Source organism: Ciona robusta, chromosome 14, assembly GCF_009617815.1.
Source record: "Ciona robusta chromosome 14, ASM961781v2".
Taxonomy (NCBI): domain Eukaryota; kingdom Metazoa; phylum Chordata; class Ascidiacea; order Phlebobranchia; family Cionidae; genus Ciona; species Ciona robusta.
In genome coordinates, this window is record NC_143248.1 from 810,072 (window position 1) to 822,160 (window position 12,089).

Below are 12,089 nucleotides of genomic sequence, written 5' to 3' on the forward strand. Positions count from 1 at the left end.
TAGATCCCATTATATAGTAATACAAATGTAAAGCATTTAATCAAAATTTACATTCAAATTTACGTTTATATTATTTTTCAGATATGTTTGTTTGTGCATCAGATTAAAACATCGTCCATCGTTAGAGTTTATAATTTACATGTTTGAAAAAGTTTAAAATGCCTTCAAATAAACCAATTGTTAAGGATATCCCAAGAAAATGTGGCGTTCCTAGAGAAGTTTTAAAATGGATTCAAAGCTTAGATTTAACATATTCGATCAAGAATACAAGAAGGTATAAAAACATATTGTAGAGTTTAAAACATTGTGATTAAGTTTTAGTAAATTTCTACTGCAATTGAGTTTTAAATTGCCGTTTTTAATTTGTCACTTATTTATTCTGATTGCGAGGAGGGGGGGACAACAAGATTGTAACATAGATGTCAGCTTATGAGTTGCCATTTGCACAACTGTATATGTTGAGGACATGTGTATTGTAGTATTTTTTTATTTATGTTTGTGACAATTTTGTTAAATCATTAGTGACCACTAGGTTAAAGCAATGAACATTAAATGTTTTGTCCAGGAACACACACAGTAGCAGCACCGAGCACTGAACCCAATACCCCTTGGTTTCAATGCGAGCATCTAACCTCCAACACTTTGACGTATACAAAATAAACTTAAAAAACCTATATTGAGTTTCAATGTTTTGTTTCAGAGATCTAGCAAACGGGTTTCTTGTTGCTGAAATCTTTTCTTGGTATTTTCCCAAAGACATCCAGATGCATTCATATGATAATGGAACTTCACTGCCAACTAAACTTGGGAACTGGTCACAACTTGAAAGAGTTAGTTTAATTTTAATTATATCTAATTTTTATTCCTTTTAGATAACGCTATGACAAATTGGTAAGCGTGTCTGACACTAGTCCAGAGTTTACAAAATCGAGGCTTGATGCTGGTACGATTGTGGGCATATATGTCTCTAGGCAAAACTTTTAACAGTAATTCCGACCTGTATGAAACATAACACACGTTTTAAAAAGACTGTCTTTGCTTCGCTATGCAAGGATAAATAAGTTGGACTTATACACCTTCATCTCCTCATATGGATAAATAAGTTACAATTCATAGGGTGTTATATCCACCTTGTACTTTCAGTTCTTTACAAAGAAAAAGCTTGACATCCCAAAAGAAATGATAGATGGGACAATACATTGCAAACGTGGAGCAGCAGAATTGCTCGTTCAAACCATTTATTCACTTTTAACCAACAGATTGTAAGTGATCTAAATTGTTACTTTACTGATCACGTTTATTAATTAGTCATATTTTGATTTGATATTCAACCAATATTCATCACGTTTAAACCGTTGCCAGATATAATATAATTTGTGCTGTAAGAACTGTTATAGGAATGTATATTTACTGTTTATATTTCAGAGTAAGATAAGGTGTTACAATCCACCTTTTATCCAAAACAGCGTTTTTTTTAATCAATAAGCATGTTTTAACAACTGTTGGTTTACCGTTACTACCTGTCTTTTTACTTTTGTAAACTCTCCCGCTCTTTGTTATCCTGACCGAAAAGACAAAATGATATTTATTCCATCGTTTAGGGTTCGAACTCTAACTTCCGAACAAGAAGTCGATTTCACAGATCGTAAATATCAGGTTTGTTTATTTCTCTGATTATTTGTATTCTATTCATAATCATATTGGTGAGGTCGTATGTCGAGGAATGGTTTAGCAGCCATGCGTTTTTATTTGACACTTTGAGTTTTGAATGTTGTTTTGTTGCTAATTGCCTACTATTGGTTGTTTTAACTAATCTGATCTTTGTTACTGTTTCTGAATAGATAAGTAAAAATTATGTGTTTTTTGCAACCTTTTTTGTAATTCATGTTTATGTAACTTAGGTCTATCTCCAATTTCAACCTAAATTCCATGTCAGGTTCATCTCCCAATGCATGCTCGATCCACTGCCTCCCATGCAATCAAGAACAACTTGAAGATAACCGAGTGCATGACTGAACCCAACATCATCACCAACAAACAAAAAGTAATTTTATTACCACATTGGCCTACTGTTTAATAGATACAATATTCTTGTTGAAAAAATATATTCGTTCTGATTTATGATGAATAAGTTTTAATATGATTACTAAAAAGGTAAACTTTGGTGGTATTTTAGATCGCTTTTGGACATTTCTATCAATACACAAATTTCAACTTTACAATGATATCCCCTTTAACATGACTTAACCACGAAACCAGGCACACGCGATAATAAATCGTCACCTTGAGCATCGTAACCTTGATAGAATGGAAGATCCAACCAGGTTCAATATTCGACCAACCATTGGTGAGCTGGCAGTCAGGTTGGCTCCATTACAAGGAGATGAAGCATCCAATGAAGTTTGGTCAAGTGAACAAAAGAAAGGTAGATGGTGGACTAGTGTGAAAAAGTTAATGTATGACCTATTTACCCTTGCGTTGGCGGGGCAATGACAGTCGTTATAACACGGGTGTTCTGTTACTTACACCTTTGGTTGTGCCCCCTAATAGGTACCATGTGTGTTACTTTGTGGGTGATTGAATCGCATAGCAGGGCGTATGGAAGAGTTAGGAATGAATAAATGTGACTTGCTTTATTCCCATGTGATAGTTTCAACACCAGTGTTTAGTTTCATACACCTCGTACCCGCTTACGAGCTACCACACATACCTTTGTGGGTGATTGTTATTTTAAACAACCCTGTAGTGACCACCGAGTTGGAGCAAACTTAGCTTTTTTAATGATTATTCTAAATAAATGACACCATAACCTGCCATTGCTGCCAATATATTAAGACTTGTCAATAATTCCAATCCAGATTCGCCATTCAGTGCAGCTGGTAGAGAGCAAAAAACTAGCAGTGTTCAATTCAGGGAAATCCAAGTTCAACAAATGAATAAATCTTCACAAATGTCGGTGAAACCAGGGAGCATACATACCATACAGACACCTGTGTTCACACAGTAAACAATAAACAGTGGCATCTATACATTATAGTGGGGTGGGGTAAGATGGGACTTTTTATTCTTTTTTCACATCCCATGTAGTAGCAAACAAAGAATTTTAATTCAATGATATGGATTCTAAAAGAACATTATTAATTGTTTAAAACCAGATTACAAAATTTAGGATAATATACGCTAACAGTATCTATCTTGCCCCACAGTGCTGTATTCTCTATAATCACTGTACCCTATCCATACCACCAACTCTACTATTCAAAGTGTATTTTGTGGCTATAAAATCAACGATTACAAAAATATATGTCATGATATATATTGTGTCTATGTAACACTACATATAGGATTTCTATGTTGTGGTAGAAGTTTTTAGCAGATTGAGGTTGAATAATATGGAACGTAGGTTGAGTGACAGGAACGAGTTATCAGGATCACATTCGCGATATTTTTCCTGAAGGATTCTTCCAAGTGAAAACGTTTCAAATAATTTTCGGTTTCCCCTGTTGAAAAATGTTAATTAGTGAAACATAGACATAGTATGGTTATTTTACTGATTGCTCCTGGTTGTATTAAATAGTTAATAAAACACAAATTTCTGGTCAGTTAGTATTAAATAATCATTTAAACAGAAAATTCTTTATAGTAAAAATAAAAAAATGAGTCAGTTTTACTATAAAAAGGTTGAGAACATTGTGGTTGAAGTCATAGCTTTTTAAAAAGACTTTTTGAGGTTGTTATCATTGTGCGAAATATGAAACGCCAAATATGTTTAAATAAGCTCAACCCCCCTGTGTGTATCATATTATAGAACAGAGATTCAGGTTAAAGGAACCATGCAAAACAGTGCTGCTTAAAATATTACTTGATCTTTGAAAGTTTCTGCAAAATAATGCTAAGTTTTTCAAGTGTTGAATTATCTGTGGTTGACGATCGAACGGACGACGTTACGGCACGAAACCAACTTTCGCAACTACATAGATCAAGGTAGGATGCAAGCAACGCTGTAAACAACACAAATAGAAGGATTTACCACAACAAGTATTTAACTGTATCACATTCATCAAACCGGTTTTGACTGTTTTCAGGTTTGATGATGTTCTGCAGTTTCTTGTGTAAAATATTTATTCAGAATTGGTTTTAAATTTACTATGATAACTATTCAACAACTTGAAAACACAAAGTAATTGGTAATAATTCAATACGTTAACTATTTAATAAATTAAATATGTATAAAATACAGCAAATACCAAAATTAGGTCCAATTAGTGGTCTCCAGTCTTTTTTTGGCATAACAAAAAATAATTTGACATTAAGATTAAACTTCATACGTGATTCCATGGCCATTTGTAACATAACATCCACGGCACTGCCCAACAACGCTTTGTTAGTTTTGTACGTCATGAACGGCAACACAGCTTGTGTGGCTGAGTATTCAAGGAAAGTTTCTCTTCCTCTCTCGTCTTTTAAATCTCGTTTCAGTTGATCGAATACTTGCGCCAACATGTCAACTAATGTGATGGGAATGAGGTTTTAATCAATAATTGAAAGTTGCATGCGCGGTAACTCGTAAGCGGGCACGAAATGTATGAAATAGAATACCCATGTTATAACTACTGTCATTGCCCGCCATGTAAGGATAAATAAGATACATGGTAACTGGTAAGCAGGCACGAGGTGTATGAAATAGAAATAGAAGTGTTATATTGACTGTTGCTTTCGAGCCATTGAAAGAAAAAACAAGTTACATTCATTCTTGTCCTAATTTTTCTTAATAATAATAACCTTGGTGTAAAGTCTTCAAGATAACGAAACAAGACAACATTCGGACTTCTGTGTTTGTGCTTCGGAAAAATGAGTTTTGTTTCTGAGGTTTAACTTCAGTAGTCGTAAGTGAATGTTGTAATGTAGTGTTGATCATACTGGATGAGATGTCTGTTGTTGGTTTCGTTGGGGAAGATCTCATTAACTCTTCACCAAGCCTGGAAATGCATCATGTAGTAAATACTGTGTGACAGCCTGTAACTAAGATACGAACATAGGTGACAACTTCTACATTACATGGGAGGCAGAAATAGTTTTCCTATTACACAAATCTTTTTGGTTGCAATGTTTACTGCTTAGCTTAGTGTGAAAGATTCCAGGGTAAGCCTGCCCATTCTGCCACCCCAGGTTTGGCGCCTAAGCATTATAACACAAGTAACAACCAACCTTCTAGCAGTAGAAGATAGGAGTGCATGGTGTGTGTCTTCAAGGTGATGTAATGACCAATATATGAACCTTATGTACGGTAGATGATGTTTCACTTGAGATGTAAATAACGGTAGATATCGAATCACTTCAACCAATAACGGTAATACCTGAGAATATAAATAAATACAGTAAATATAGGTAAATATGAACTTATTTGATTTAGCGTTTAATATTGGATTGATGAATGTAACTTATTTAGCGTCACATGGCCGGACAACGACAGTCGTTATAACACGAGTATTCTGTTTCATACACCTTGTGTCCGCTTACAAGTTACCACATATGTAACTTATTTATCCTCGTATGGAGGGAATTACGGTCATTATAACATGGGTGTTCTGTTTCATACACCTTGTGCCTGCTTACCAGTTACCATGTATGTAACTAATTTATTCTCGCATGGCGGGCAATTACAGTCGTTATACCAAGGGTGTTCTGTTTCATACACCTTGTGCCTGCTTACGAGTTACCACGTATGTAACTTATTTATCCTTTCATTGGGAGCAATAACAGGTGTTCTGTTTCATACACCTTGTGCCTGTTTACCAGTTACCATGTATCATGTATGTAACTTATTTATCCTCGCATGGCGGGGTGACAGTCATTATAACACGGGTGTTCTGTTTTATACACCTCATGCCTGCTTACAAGTTACCACGTATGTAACTTTGTTGGCCTTTTTATTACTGTATGGCTGACATTTAATACAACACACAATGTTAAAGCCTAAAATAGTCTAACTGAGGCAAAATTTTAAAATACTGCAGCTATTATTTGACAACCCCATGATATCTCTATCGTCCACATTGTTTCAGATTGCCAAACATAAAATTAAATCTTCCTCACCTTTAAGCAGTTATCCCCAATATATTCCCTACTCCTATGCAACACTGCTACACCAGATTCACTTTTATTGGCGAGGGGTTTTAAATGAGCGCTACAAACCCATTCAAGTGTGACTGACAAAGCTTCGAGGCAATTTCCCCAAACCTGAAAACAAAAACACATATATAGTATTGTGAACCAAGATGAATACACCATTAGCACATTATATCCCATATTTTCGGGACATGTTTTAAACAATTAACAACCCTCTTTTAGAATAGTAACACTAGTTGGAAGACAGTTATATAGTTCTGTAAACAAACTTTGTTTACTACCAAATTCTAAATGTAACGATAAAAGAGAGTGAAACAGGTCCCCTATTACCCTGACCTACTGTTCAATATTATAACTGTATTATAACTTCACAATAGTTCAGTAAACTAAACCACTACATACTTTGGGATTCTTCTCCACACTTTTAGTTGGTTGAGCCACAGGTTTGTCATCAAGTTTCCTATTCTGTTGTTCACTTAATACCTGAATAAAGTCATCATTTAATTTGGAGTTTTTGATTAAATCAATTTACTGAAATAAGTAATAAAATTCTAAAACAAAGATATAGTAGGGTGGGGGAAGATGGGACACCCTTTAAATCTATTTTCTCATCCCATTTAATAGTAAACCAAGAACACTCAAAGAATTATAAAACTACATCCTTAGAACTCCCATAGACTATTGTTAATTGTTTAAAACACAATCAGGATATTTGGATATTGTTTGCTAAAGGTGTCCCATCTTCCCCCACCCTACTATATAAAACTATCATAATTGATTTATTACAAGAATTCTTGTTCTGTATTTAATAGCAATGTATGGAATACTTTTATTTACTGTTGAATTGATGGATGCTTAGCACTATGTAATATTAGTTTTTATTAAAACACAAAGAATTATTTACATTATTTTACATTAATATATACAAAAGTAAATATATATATGTGTGTATACATATGTATTAAATATATATCCAATGTAAATTATTAAATAAAGGACATTGAAACACAAAGATATATTCACTCACATTATTAGAAGTCTTCTTATGTGAATTGTATTCATTTTTACGTTGCAAGTTTTCGCATCTTTTCTTTAACTTTACATTCTGTGTCTGTAGTTTCTGAGTTTGGTCAGTAAGATCCAAGATCTAGGGAATAATTAACATTTATTAAGATTTTATTTGGATAGGAGACTGATGAGGTCATTTATGCGAAATATAAATATTTTATTTTTATTATACAACTGGTTGGACTTGATTTTTGTCTGTTATGTTTTCTTGGCACCAGATCCTGTCTGGACTTCTTTGTAGAGACCGACCAATATCAATTTTTACCACCGATACCGATATTTTTAGCTTTTACGGATACCGATATTTGTCACTATAGCGAAACGTATGAAATGATCAGTATTAATTAAGTAATGCCTGTATTCAAGATATTGCAAGTTATAATGGAGAAAAATTGGCTTGCAATTCTTTGCACAAAAATCATTCAACCCTATTAGCACAACTGTAAATACAGAAACATAAATAAACAAAATATTCTCAAACCTGTTGTTTCATTTCATCGTTTTGGTTCTTTATAACATCAAAGGAACTTTTCAATCGTTTTAAATCTTTTAGTTTATCAGCCAGTGCTTGACTTACTCTGTTCATTTCATCCGTATGATGCTGGGGAACAAATGTTGAAGTTAAAAACAACAAATATACATAAAATAAGTTCTTGAAGTGATTTTTCTTTTATGTGAAATGAAATAATGAATGAATGTAACTTATGTATCCTCGCCTAGCAGGGATAACTTGGGTGTTCTGTTTTATACACCCCATGCCTGCTTACGAGCTACCACATATGTAACTTATTTATCCTCGCATGGTAGCCAAACAACCTATGCCTTTCCTTGTTAAAGGGCTTTGGATTTAAACCAGATTTATGAACAACACTTACTTCTCGCAGAATCTCAAATTTCTCCTGAACCTCGGATTCGACTCCCTGCAGCCTCATCATAACCTCCTGATCCCTCCTCACACTTGCCTCCTCCTCCTCAAGCACATCTTCCCGCATCCGGACACTTTCCTCTCTCAACAGCAGCTCCTGCTCCCGCTCATCAAGGAGCATTTTGTCTTCCGTTAACTGTTGGCTTTTTTCATTCAATTTTCTGCAGATTTTTTCAGTTAAAAAATATCATTAAAAGAATGACGAGAAGGAAAATAAAAACGACAATCAGTAAAAAACGATACAAGCAGAAACTACTCAAGTAAAAGTGTTATAAAAAAGGTGTGAATGTCGTACTCATTACCCACAATACAAACTCATATTAAGTTAATTAAAACAAATGTTTATTTTATTGCAAGAAAAGTAGATGGTAGAACTGTATAAAAACTATATAAAAACTTGTATAAAAAAAGTGTAAAAAAAGTTCATTAAACTAATAGCTTAGAGTACAAACCTGTTGAATAGGCAGTCATATTTGTATTGAAATATTGTTATGTCAAACTACAACACTTTACAACAACAAACGGACCTGTGTATGTTCATGAGTTCGTTATGAATGACTTTCACATCAGTTGAACGGGGTGCTTTCCCTGACCTGAGAATACTAGGGCCTGGCCATACACCATCTATTGTGTGCGAATATTCCTGTAGTGTGGTGGGCTCGAGGGATATTCGGACCGATTTCTGTGACTTGTTGTTGCCAAAAGTGGTGGTAGTAATGTCAGATGGTAACGTGGGTAATGTGGTTGAATTGGTGAGTGTGTGGTCTGTATATGATGGACAGTATTAATATAACTGCAATATGTAGCTGTGTAGCAATATGTAGATTTATAGAAGAAACAGTATTAATAAAACTGCAATCAATAAGAAGGTTAGAAAATAGCAGTGATATTTTTAACGCATTACGTGTTGGTAAATTTCCAACTTATTCTAATGCACATAACATATAACTAACAAACTACATACCAAGACTTAGATCAGTGTGTTTGACTGACGTCCCATCTGTTACCTCAGTTTTCTAAAACACAAAAATTCATATTAGTAGGCTAATTCACATATATATACCTAATTTATATTGGTTAAATAAAAACACTAAAGTGAAGTGGGTACTCAAACTACTCATACTACACCTCGCGTAACTAAATACAACATAACAATTACTTTTGATTCAGTTAAGCTTTCTTCATGCTTTGGTCCTTTACTCAACAACAACCGTAAATCATCCATGGCTTGGTTGTAATGCAATCTTTCACTTAATGTTAAAGAGGAGGACGGTGAACAATCCTATAAAAAGGGGGTAAAATGTTTTAAAATGATTGTACCGATACACCATTTATGTGTGTAGCTGTGCTGTAACCAATAATATAACATAATCCTATAAATAGTAGGTAAAATGATTTTAAATATTATGAGCGAAGTCAAAATGTAGCGCCGTCAAAGTTAAGTCAAAACGTTTGTAGTGACACTGTACTGTAACTAATATAACCCTATAAACAATGAAAACTAACTATAGGAGCCAAATCTGGGGCAGCAGGCAAACCCTGAGATTTTCTACACGGCATTAAAGAGTAAGATTCGAAACGACGTTTCATAGAAATGCACACATGGGGCTACTAAATGATGTAGCTGTTACAAGTCGAATAGAATACCTACGGCAAATTCTAGAAGAAAATAATGTTACAAGTTACAACATTTTCAACAGTGTAAAGTTAATCTTTGCACAATCCCATAGTTGGCTGCTTACCACGAAATCTGCAGGAGAGTCGTCAGTGGTTGTGAAGTTTGAATTCAACGTGGAAGGTTCCTGTGAATTATTATGATAAATTTATAAAAAGAGTGTTGTGTTCGTTTAAAGCTACAACCATCCAGTGATTGCAAACTATTACAGTGCAACACTGAGCCTCGTGCATAAAGTTATGATATTGATGTTTAAAAATTGATGTTTTTTTTCTAACCAAGTTAAACATAATTGGAATGATATATACAAAATACTCACTGTAGAAGCGACAGAATGTAAATACTTCCTCCTTAAATGTTCCACATACGGGTCATATTCGCTGTCGGTTTGAGAACCGCTTGATAATGGTTCTTCTACACTTGTTGAGTTACTCATAGTTTTAAATATCTGCTTACAATATGAATGGCTAGTTTAACTTAATTAAAATGGCTAGTTTAACTTGTAAAATTTGAATGGGTAGTTTAACTTGTAAAAAAAGGAAAATTTCTTTAGTTGCTAACCGGTTAAAAGTTATGTCTTAGTAGATTTTTTCTTACTGACACCGGCTGGATTTTTGTTCAAAAATTTACCTCAAAAGGTCGCTTAAAAATCGGAGTTATAACTCGTTATATCCGTTTCACACGTTCATTTAAATATGAAATAACGATATAGCTAGCACATATAACTAATTTAATGCTTAAATTTTTACTGTAAATTAGCTAAACTGCTAACAGAACACATTGTAATTACACATCAACAAAACTAATTCGTTCGAATTTACCCGGTAAATAGCCGACTAATAGGAATCAACGGACCGTATCAATATTTGTCCCCGTGCATTTTTTATATTTTTTCACATAGCTTTTGGGCGGTTTTGTTACATCTAAAAATAATATTTCAATATTTTTATAAATTTGGGATATATATATATACATATATTTATACATGTGTGTTGCTTTCATTCAGACGTAAATCTGACAATTGTTTTTTTGCTGACAATTTAGCTTTTAGCTGCTCTGTATTGCCCAATTACACACACCTACAAAGGTCGCAAATATGTAAACGAAGACCCAATTTTCATACAAATGAGATATATGCATTCACGCCTTTAACACTCTGCAGTTTCCTTATATATACCTAAACATATAGGTATCTACGGATTGATTGTATTTGCTTTGTAAAAGGTAGAGACACAAAATTGCAATATTTCATCATAAAATTTAATAACATTAAAAATTAAACAACGATTCAATACGGCGTCCATATCTGTCATAGAAAATCTTGCGGAACTGATTAAGTCCATGTAACAATATCTTATGTGGTTGGTTTTGGTGTTCCACGCAAACAGGGTTTACTTTTGAGCAGTCCGGGTATCTTGTGTAATCCTCACAACAAATATAAACCCAACTTATAACCAGGAGAAACACAAATAAAGTGATGAGAAGAAATAAGAAAACACCTGAAAAATAAAAAACAAAGTGTATTAATATAATACATTATGTAAACAAATAATGACCAACAGATACTTTTGTCTGTTTTTCAATAAACAGTTACACATCAGTATAAATGCAGTCTAAAAGAATACCTTAACATCAAATTTTTTATAACATAGATTTTATTTACTACTTAGACACTTTTTTATCTGTTTTTTAATTTAGCTATTGTTTTTTTGTCTCAATTGTCTGCAATGCCTAAAACAGAGCACCTGTATTATAACAACTGTCGTACTCCGGTCACAAGAGGTTGTATAAGTCACATTTAAAAATTGAAATCAACAAATAAACAACTTACAATGATTTGAAGATTCTTGTTCAACTGGAAGTTCCACGTTTTCTTTCTCATCTTCTGAACTTAAACTTTCTTCATTCGATTCATTCAAATTTTCAACATTTTTTTTCCACGAACCCCTAGTAATGGTAGGGAATGTGGTTTATCCTAAATTACTTTGAAAAACAAAGAGTATCAAAAAAAAGTGAAATTCTGATATTCCATCATTTAGTTAAAACACCTTTACACTTACACTTTACACTTTAAAATTCAATTATGTTTGTGGTATTTTTTTTATAGAACGTTGGTTAAATTATAATACCTCTGTTTCTTGGATTTTTCTTTTTTCATACGACTTCGTAAATTCATTATTTTTATTAATCACAAATTAAAAGGAATTATTATGCTACACTTATCACCTACAATTACATAAAACTGTTTATTAACTTAAAATCTACTTTATATTTTGGCAACAAAAGTTAAAA

General features: G+C 33.4%; 3 protein-coding genes and 1 long non-coding RNA gene across 5 annotated transcripts; 2 read left to right on the forward strand and 2 right to left on the reverse strand.

The window, feature by feature from the left end:
- Nucleotides 1-63: 63 nt before the first annotated feature.
- Nucleotides 64-3,316, forward strand: LOC149724696 (spermatogenesis-associated protein 4-like). The gene is made up of 7 exons (XM_089892107.1): nucleotides 64-274; nucleotides 701-830; nucleotides 1,144-1,262; nucleotides 1,602-1,656; nucleotides 1,937-2,044; nucleotides 2,260-2,425; nucleotides 2,859-3,316. The coding sequence occupies exons 1-7, from the start codon at nucleotides 159-161 to the stop codon at nucleotides 3,005-3,007; spliced, it is 843 nt and encodes a 280-aa protein (XP_089748233.1). The 5' UTR covers nucleotides 64-158; the 3' UTR covers nucleotides 3,008-3,316.
- Nucleotides 3,251-10,586, reverse strand: LOC149724697 (coiled-coil domain-containing protein 138-like). Of its 2 annotated transcripts, XM_089892050.1 has the most exons (16): nucleotides 10,428-10,586; nucleotides 10,117-10,245; nucleotides 9,865-9,924; nucleotides 9,282-9,404; nucleotides 9,087-9,138; nucleotides 8,650-8,887; nucleotides 8,073-8,283; nucleotides 7,679-7,798; nucleotides 7,157-7,276; nucleotides 6,532-6,612; nucleotides 6,097-6,240; nucleotides 5,209-5,357; nucleotides 4,783-4,979; nucleotides 4,329-4,508; nucleotides 3,863-4,001; nucleotides 3,251-3,500 (listed from the first exon to the last, which is right to left on the reverse strand). In XM_089892050.1, exons 2-16 carry the CDS (start codon nucleotides 10,231-10,233, stop codon nucleotides 3,350-3,352), a joined length of 2,082 nt encoding a protein of 693 aa, XP_089748176.1. In that variant the 5' UTR covers nucleotides 10,234-10,245; nucleotides 10,428-10,586; the 3' UTR covers nucleotides 3,251-3,349. The 2 variants fall into 2 exon arrangements, with proteins under 2 accessions (XP_089748176.1, XP_089748175.1); XM_089892049.1 differs by lacking the exon at nucleotides 10,428-10,586 and having other exon boundaries at nucleotides 10,117-10,307.
- On the forward strand, nucleotides 7,245-8,436 carry LOC149724698 (uncharacterized). The gene is made up of 2 exons (XR_016386473.1): nucleotides 7,245-7,329; nucleotides 8,035-8,436. It is a non-coding gene; the product is annotated as an uncharacterized LOC149724698 (long non-coding RNA).
- Nucleotides 10,587-11,035: 449 nt separating the features above from the next.
- LOC149724699 (uncharacterized) lies at nucleotides 11,036-12,067 on the reverse strand. The gene is made up of 3 exons (XM_089892126.1): nucleotides 11,927-12,067; nucleotides 11,629-11,744; nucleotides 11,036-11,296 (listed from the first exon to the last, which is right to left on the reverse strand). Exons 1-3 carry the CDS (start codon nucleotides 11,971-11,973, stop codon nucleotides 11,067-11,069), a joined length of 393 nt encoding a protein of 130 aa, XP_089748252.1. The 5' UTR covers nucleotides 11,974-12,067; the 3' UTR covers nucleotides 11,036-11,066.
- Between the last annotated feature and the right edge of the window lie 22 nt (nucleotides 12,068-12,089).